This window comes from Ichthyophthirius multifiliis (assembly GCF_000220395.1).
Source record: "Ichthyophthirius multifiliis unplaced genomic scaffold scaff_1120509250287, whole genome shotgun sequence".
Taxonomy (NCBI): Eukaryota; Ciliophora; class Oligohymenophorea; order Hymenostomatida; genus Ichthyophthirius; species Ichthyophthirius multifiliis.
In genome coordinates this window covers 1-9,069 of record NW_004086896.1, presented here as the reverse complement: position 1 = coordinate 9,069, position 9,069 = coordinate 1, and the positions used below count along the sequence as shown (strand labels likewise).

Below are 9,069 nucleotides of genomic sequence, written 5' to 3'. Positions count from 1 at the left end.
TCCCTCGAATATTTATATATTATTATTTTCAATTTTATTATTTATATTACTTTTTTGATTATTATTGTTAAATTAATTTTCTACCTTTTATTTGTTTTAATTTAATTATTATTCTAAAAACATAACACATTAATTAACAATTTATAGAGGTCTCTATTCATTATGATCTCCTTCGAAATATAAAATCTAAGAATCGCTTTTGTAATATTTTTTTAATTTCTCACTATGATGAGCTCCAACAAAGCTATCTTTTTTCGAACAAATAAAAAAAGCAGGAACATTACATTTTTAAGCTATTTTTACTACATCTAATTCACTAATATCGAAATTAGCCTTTTTCTAAATTGTTGACTTAATAATACTAAGTCCCCCTTTTATTAAAAATTTAGGTAATCCAGTTTTATTTTTGCATATTTCTGTCGCCAATTTCATAAAATTACTAAAAGGAGAATCTAAAACAATACAATTTATCGAAGGATCATTAGCTACGTACATTAAAGCTTTAATAAAAAAATTTAAAAAATTATAAATAACTAATATACCTGTTACCGCACCCATAGATCTTCCCCATAGACTTAAAGATGAAGCTAATTATTTTTATCTTATGTAATTTACAACTAATTATACATCTTCCAATTCATAATATCCTAAAGAAATGTATTCTCCATCTGATTATCCACTACCTAAGAAATCAAAAAGAAATACTTAAAAGCCTTTATTAATTAAACTTTGAACATATAATTAACCTTCTAAACGACTTCCACTATTACAATGTAAATATATAACTGTCGGTTATGGCAATTTTCGTTAAGAAAATTAATAAAAACTGCATTAGATTTGCTAATTTTTATTGTTTGTGAGTGCAAAATCAAATCTTAATACTTTTTCACGTTTTTCTCTCGTTAATAATACTTAAGGACCTAAATCGTTTATTGTATATGTTTATCTAGTTGGACGTATTATTGATTTCCATAATAATTCATAACCAGGAAATATACTCATTTTATTTTCTGTTTTTTTATTTTTTCTTCTTGTTTTTTTATTTTTTCTTCTTGATTTTTTCTTTTTGTTTTTTAATTATTATATTATTCTTTTTTTTTTACTTTAATTTTTATTTAAAAATATAATAATATTTACTAATAAATAAGTTTTTTAATTTATTTTTTTAAAAAAATAAAATCTATAAGTAAAAAAAGTTAAATATTATTATTTTGCTATTTGCTTTTAAAAAAAGGTTGGCTTATTAGAAAAAATTATATTTTTTGGCCCAATTTTGTGATAGTTTCAATATAATTTTTTTAATTAACTTATATTAATTAAACGGAATTCAAAAATAATTATATTTTTAACATTAAATATGAAGAATATTGTATATAAGGGTATATATTGAAATATGTTAAAATAGATATTTATATTTCATTTCATTTTATTATAGAAAAAAAAACTATTCAGCACAAAAAAAAAAAAAAAAAAAGTAAAAAAATAGAATAAATGTATTTGAATGAAAAAAATAATGTAAAAAATATAAAAAAATAAAATAAAATAAATATAAAATATTACTAATTTAAAAAAAAAAGGAAAAAAAAAAAAAATTTAAAAATTAAATAAAAAAGTTCAAGAAGTTAAATATTACTAAATAAAATTTTAGAAATAAACAAATTAAATCCAAAATTTAGTGTTAAATAATTATATAAAAGAAAGTATTAAAAAAGTAATAAATGTTTTAAATCTAACCTATAACAGCAAGTTTTATTTAATAAAGATTCAGACCTTTAGATGATCCAATATTGGAATGCTCTAAAGAAGATTATTCGTTAAATAATGAAGTTTAAATTACAAACAAACATTTGCGATCCTAATAAATAATTATAAACCATATATAAGACCTAAAATAAATGGAGGATTCAATATTATTATCAAATAATAGAATATCTGAAGTATTAAATAAAACTAGTTCAGGAACTTAAGATGTAAATAATACTTAAAATAACTAAACAAAAAATTTAGATGTTGAGGAAAATATATTAAGCGATATAAAGAAAAATCCAAAAGACAATTTATTTTTAATTGAAAAAAATGCTAAGAGAAAAAAGTTTGAACTGAAAAGCAAAAATACATAAAAAGATAAATAAAATTAATAATAAATTTAGCTTGAATAAAAATAATTAATGTGCAAAGTTTGCTAAAAAAAAGTAATTTCGAATACTATTATTTAAGAATTAAACTCTTAATGTACAAATAGTTTCCATTAATTATTTTAATCATGCTTTCCTTGTGCTTGCACTAATTAAATTTAATAAATTATTCATTAATGCCCTCTTTGTAATTATTAATTGGTAAATAATTAATGATAATAATAAATAGTTAAGTCTAAATTATAAATTAGTTTTGCTTTTTATTTTCTATATTAAAAAATATAAGCATAATTTTTTGTATTTTATATAATTAAGTAAATTTTATATATTTCCAAATAAAATTTAAGTATTAATTACAATAAAAGTATAAATTAATTATTATTATCTTTTTCAATAAATAAAATTTAATATTTTATTTAGGTTAATAAAATTTAATATTTTATTTAGGTTAATAAAATTTAATATTTTATTTGGGTTAATAAAATTTAATATTTTATTTAGGTTAATAAAATTTATACATATGTATTTGTTATTATTTTAATTTAATATAATTATTTATATATCAAAATAAGAAAATATTTTAATTAATATATATATAAGATTAAAATAATAAATAGAATAATATTATGCTGAAAAATGAAATATAAATATAAGTCAATTTTTAATTTTATTTTAAATAATAAAACAATTTATTTGGTTAAATTTTAAAACATACAAAATATATATATATGAATAATAAGAAACTAGCAAAAATAAATAAATTCATTAAATAGAAAAATTAATTTATTAATTAAAATTATTTTAAACAAATTTTGTTTTTAAAAATATAATTTTTTTTATTTTTTAGAAAATTTTAATGATTTTAGTCATTCTAAAAAATATTACACTAAATTCTTATTAAAATTAAGAAAGAATAGTCTATAATAATAAAAAATAAATAGAAATTCGAAAACTACTTATTTAAGTATTTTTAATATTTAAAAAGATATTTTATATTAAAATAAAAAATCGGGGATTATAATAATCTATATAAATGAGTTTTTAATAAATATATTTTTGTTTGTTTTAAAAAATTAAAATAAAGTGGCACGAATTCCTATATTTACTAATAACAAAAACTATGTTTTTCTTTAAATATAACTTAAGCTAATTATTAAGTTAATTTAACATGTTATTCTTGTTTTAAATCGACTTAAAAAATTAATTTTATCCCTTCTTAATTTTATTATTTATATAAAAACTAAATTTAAGATTTTTATTGAAATAAATGAAACTAAATAAAAAAAAGGGCTTAAATAAAAACTACAAAGTACTCCTGTACCTAAAATTCAATAATATTGATAAATATTAAATAGCAAATAGAAAATAAATAAAATATTTATATTATATAAAAAAATCGATTAAACAATATGTAGAATGAAAGAATATAAAAATTTTTAGTCAAAGCCTTCTTAATCATTCAAATTAAAAAAATAGTAGTTAAATCATATTACTTGTATGATATTAGTCAAATATTATACAATAAGTAATAATATTTAATTACATTTTTTTATCAATAATTATAAATAAATTCTATTTAAATAAATATTTTATTTGTTATTATATGTCTATATTTATCTTTTCTTATTAAAATTAATAATAATGAATTCATATATGAATCTTTTTTAAAAGTATTATTCTATTTTATTTTTTAGTTTAATTTAAAATATTAACTAAATTAAATAATTTCGTTCTTAAAAATAGTTTATATTATAATAAATAAATTATATTTTTTATAGATCTTCTAGAACCTTAAAAATATTAAAATTATTTATTAAATAAAGATGAATTTAATATTAAAAAATAAAATAATTAATTAAAATAATTTTTATTTTTTTCCTCTAATTAAAAAAGATATAAGAAAAATAATATTATTGTATTTCGCAAAAAAATTAAGATTTTAAATAATAATAAATAAAAACAAAATAAATTTAATATTATTTTTTTAGAGTAAATATAATATATAAAAAAACAACAATAATAATAAAAACCAAAAACTCAATTTAGAGATTCACACAAAGCCGCATCAAGGAAACTATTCCATTCAGAAGGATTCTTTCTTTATAATTCCATAGCTAATTATTTAATTTTATGTATCATATTTTCAATTTATTATTTACAAAACTCAATTGCAAATTAATCCTATACACTCAATTAAATTCCAAGCAAATTTTTTTCAAGAATATTATGGAACTCATAAAGCCTAGTATGTCCAGCCTTCCATTCATTAAATTCCTTTTTAAGTTCTTCAAGCATTAAGAATACTTTGTTTCCATCATTTTAAAATAATTAAGGTAAAAAAAACGCACAGATATTCTTGTCTTCATTATTCAAACATTTAAGAATCATCAAGCAAGGAATATTAAGAAAAATATCAGCATCCCTACATTCCACTTATTCAGAAAAATGCTTATATTTTTAAGCTGTGGTTTCTATTATATGAGAAAAGTGTACTAAATAACTCAACTTTTTAGGGTCAAGAAAATAAGATTACCCTTTTTCCCAACTTTATTCATATTCAAATAATGCTTCGACTAAATCGATATTATTTTTTAATTAAGGGTCTACCATTTCCATATTCTATTAATATTTTAAAAATAATTTTCTTAGTTTTTGGAAAGAATTCTTTATATTTTCTGCTAATTATCGTACTGCCTAACTTTATTCTTTTGTTATTTTTCTTAAAATACATTCACTTTCTTATAAAACTTCAAATTAGAGATCGTCTCGTCCTTTTCCTTCTATATTTGCAACAGAATTTAATTAATTTATTATATTACATAATTTTTTGTATAAATTATGTATATCTTGGTTAAATATAAACTTTTTTCCTTTTATTTTTTCTCGTATTTCTATCGATTCTAATTCTTACTCGATTTCTATTGCTTTTTATATATATCTTCTTGCATCATTTTCTATATGCATTAATTCTAATACATACGACTTATTTTTTTATTATTAAATTTATATTCATTTTTTAAATATTTTTTTTTTACCTTTTCAAATTTTACCCATATTTAATCAAATTTTTCAATAGAATTTATAATTTGGTCTTTTATTTGTTAAATTGAAAAAGTACAACTTTCTTAGCAAATTTTACTGTATGTACTTCTCATTATGTATTATAATTAGAAAAAATAATCAAGCAATTATTAACCTGCATTTAATACTTCATTTGAAAATATATATTTATCACCATTTACCCATAGATAAGGAAATCCTTTTTTTTATTTTTTAAATAAAATAATTTTTTTGTTTTCTATATTTTTATTTTTAAATAAAAAATACCTTCTTATGCACTATCTAATATTTCAGTTAAATAACATAGTTCGTTATCTTTAAAAAGAATTTTATATGCTTTAGAAAATTATTTTCGATATTCTCTGCATAATGTTTATATTTATAAAATCTTTTTATTATAATTTTTTTTTATTTTTATTAAAATAATAAATTATTTACTTCGCATAATTTCTCTATTATTTATAATAATCTTCTGCATGCTTTTTATCCATCTTATGAATCTAAGTCATATTTTTGATAGTTTTTTTAAACTAAGTTTTATGAGCATAATACTGCCTATTCTAATAACAAAAATTCTTAAGATCTTTTAAATTATTCTATTTATGTTAAAGGCCTTGCTGGAGCTGTACTAATTCTTATGTATGTTTTTTCATAAAAACTACCAAGTTCAGAAGAAGCTTTTAATTAAAAAAATAATAAAAAATATATTATGCCATATTTTTGTTTAAAAATAATATTATAAAGTAAAATTTTTACTTACAATCATCTTTTTATTATTGATCTTGTTATTATAACTAATATTATTAATACTCATTATTCCAAAACTATTATTAATTTAAAACCTAATTTTATATTGCATATATATGTGTATTTCTCATTTATATTTTATTATTATTTTTTTATAGTTTATTATATTTTAGTTTTCTTTATTGCTTTTTTTTTCTATGTTGTAAAATTTATTATTATTAAAATTTCGCTAAAATAAAAAATATATTAATAAAATTTATTTATTATTATTTAAATATTTTAATATATGTTTCTATTTCTTTTTTCAATTAAAAATAGTTACAATTATTTAAAAAATGTCTATTATTTTTTAAAAATAATATGTAAATTCGGATAAATAAATTTTAATAAATAAAAACTAAAAAAAAAAAAATATAATATACTTTAATTATTTATAAAATATTATATATATATTTATTTTAATTAAATAATATGTAAATTTCATTATATAAATATATTAAACACTTCCTTAAAATAAAATCATTTAATTAATTATCTAAAAACGATATTATTATAAAAATAAAATTAGTTTAAAATATATATTTTTAAAATAATTAAAAATAAATTAAATTTAATGATAGATATTACTTAAAATAAAATAGTAATCTTAAAAAATAAAAAGGTTAATTTCTTTATACTTTAGTAATTTATTTTTCCTTAAAAATAAATACTTTTTTATTGATCTTAATTTGCATTTTCATTTTTAATTTTATTTTTACAAATACCAAATTTACAATTTAAATATATCTAATCCCAAAATTAAAATATTCACATTATATTTTCAACCAATTAGAATTTTTAAAAGTATATCGTTTTTTTATGTCTATCAAATATTTATATAATAATTTGAAACTTATTAGTAAATGCGCTCTTGTTTCTATTTTTAGCATCATTAATTAATTTCAATTTTTATTAATGATCCTTTTCTTTTCATGATTATTTCTATAATCAGTGTATAAAAATTTTTAATTACAAATTTTCTTAAGAAAAAACATTCACAATATAATTTTAAACATTATGATTTTTTACATTTACAGAATTTTAAATTTCTTTAAAATTTATTTTCATTATTAATATTTTATTATTATAGTATTTATTTATATCTTTGTAGTTTACTGTATTTCTTTAATTAATTTTTTTGTATTTTATTATCTTTTTATTTTTATTATTTTCTTTTAAATTACAAATAGTTTTTATTTAATTATTATTCTCTTAGTCTAATATTTTTTATCTAGCAGCTCTTTATTCTTTTTAGCAACCTTATTGATAATTTCCTAAAGAAAGTTTCCAAATAATTAACTGATTTTTTTATCTAATCATAATTTTATTATTTATAAATAGCTTTTATTATTATTAAAACCTTAACTATTTTAATAAATAGGTTTTATTTAAAAAAAAAAATATTATTTTAAATTCCAATAATAGGGTCAACATTTATTCCCTAGTATTTCATTATTTTAAAGATTTTAACTAAATATAATTACATTCTTCATTTAATTTTTATAATTTAAATAAATAGTATCATACTATTTATTTTAAAAAGATAATAGTACTATCAAATTATTTATTATTTCTTTTTTAGGAAAAATACAATATTGTTTGATTCATTTATACTTGACATAATTTATAAGCACTATACTATGAAACTTATTTAAAATTTTCTCCATTGATAATTAATTGTATGGAATTATATTTTAAATAATATAGTTGCTAATTTTAAATATATTATAATTTTAATAAATTAGATCAAAACTATATTCAGAAAAAATAAAATTTAGATATTATCTTAAGATTAGATAAGCTATTTTTTTAATTTTTTTTAATATTTATGTTAAAAATATTATATTTATAAGATTATAGATATTTTTAAAAATATTAAATTTATTATAATACATACAATTGCATACAATTTTCTTAATTTTTATATATTTCTTTAAGTATATATTTTTTATAAAATTAAAATTTTTCTTTATTATTTTAAATAAATTATTATAAAATTTAATTATTGAAAAAAAATATATTTAAAAAATTTTATAAATTAATATTTTATTAATAAAAAATAAAAATAAAAAATAAACAAAATAAAATAAAATACATATATCTATATTTTTTTAAAAAACAAAAATTAAAATAAAAGAAAATAAAATTATATACTTAAAAAACTTAAAAAAAAAAATTATTTAATAAAACAAAATTAAAAAAGAAAAATGAAAAAATGTTTATTGCCATATTCTTTCAAAGGCCTTTCCTATAGTCTGAATAATCAATTATTTTTAAATAATTTAATTCCAATTACCTAATCTGAAACTTTTTTAGGATAAGGAATGTACTCATAATTTTCTTAAATATACACTAATACATTACAAGCTATAAGTGAAAACGATACTGAATACTTAGAATAAGTAATGGAAAGAAATTTATTTAAACACATTACAAAAGCAATGAATTAATTAAACTCGGAAAAATTAAAAATAAATTATATTTAGCCTAAAGAAGAAAACGATTACTAATAAATAATGAATGATGAAAGCATTGAAGATTTAGATGAAACACAAGATGAAGAAGAATAAGTAGAAGAAAAAAATAAAAAGCAACTGAAAAAGCCGCAAAAATATATAATTAAAAATTCATATATTAAGAAGAAGATATGAGAATCGCAGTTTCAGCAAAAGCAATTTTAGGAGCAAGAATAAATAGAGAAGAGAATTCTTAAAAAAAACCATATAAATATCGTAGTCATACAGGAAATAGAGTATATTTTATAGATTTGAAAAATATATCATCATTATATTATAACTAAATACTTTAATTAAATATTTATTTTTAAACTTAAAGAAAATTAAATGTAACTGATAATGATAATGATTTTGTTTTTGGAGATAATAATGTTAAAAAATATGTAAATCATATGTGGATTTTCGAAACTTATACGCCTAATTTTGATTGGGTTTTAGTTGATATGGATAATTCATTAAATGGAAACCCATATTTTAATTTATTAAAAGCTGAATCTTGATGATATAATAAACTTTATATAAATATTATAATATATATATATATATATATATATATATAATATATATATATA

The 9,069-nt window shown here is 16.3% G+C and overlaps 2 protein-coding genes across 2 annotated transcripts, besides 11 other annotated features; both read right to left on the bottom strand. All coding sequences in view use genetic code 6, as the record gives it.

Moving 5' to 3' along the window:
* Positions 1-1,000: 1,000 nt before the first annotated feature.
* Positions 1,001-1,073: a microsatellite.
* Positions 1,012-1,068: a microsatellite.
* Positions 1,037-1,075: a microsatellite.
* A 431-nt stretch (positions 1,076-1,506) lies between these two features.
* Positions 1,507-1,554: a microsatellite.
* Positions 1,555-2,531: 977 nt separating this feature from the next.
* Positions 2,532-2,650: a microsatellite.
* A 1,522-nt stretch (positions 2,651-4,172) lies between these two features.
* On the bottom strand, positions 4,173-5,975 carry IMG5_062790 (hypothetical protein; the record flags this gene model as incomplete). The annotated part of the gene is made up of 4 exons (XM_004036992.1): positions 5,952-5,975; positions 5,463-5,872; positions 5,171-5,394; positions 4,173-5,117 (listed from the first exon to the last, which is right to left on the bottom strand). The coding sequence occupies exons 2-4, from the start codon at positions 5,671-5,673 to the stop codon at positions 4,173-4,175; spliced, it is 1,380 nt and encodes a 459-aa protein (XP_004037040.1). The 5' UTR covers positions 5,674-5,872; positions 5,952-5,975.
* Positions 5,976-6,072: 97 nt separating this feature from the next.
* Positions 6,073-6,113: a microsatellite.
* Positions 6,074-6,114: a microsatellite.
* Positions 6,115-8,032: 1,918 nt separating this feature from the next.
* Positions 8,033-8,073: a microsatellite.
* Positions 8,074-8,118: 45 nt separating this feature from the next.
* Positions 8,119-8,190: a microsatellite.
* Positions 8,145-8,178: a microsatellite.
* A 26-nt stretch (positions 8,191-8,216) lies between the features above and the next one.
* Positions 8,217-8,530, bottom strand: IMG5_062780 (hypothetical protein; the record flags this gene model as incomplete). The annotated part of the gene is made up of 1 exon (XM_004036991.1): positions 8,217-8,530. A coding segment is annotated over one exon (312 nt), but the record flags the coding sequence as incomplete, so codon positions are not given.
* A 482-nt stretch (positions 8,531-9,012) lies between these two features.
* Positions 9,013-9,069: a microsatellite.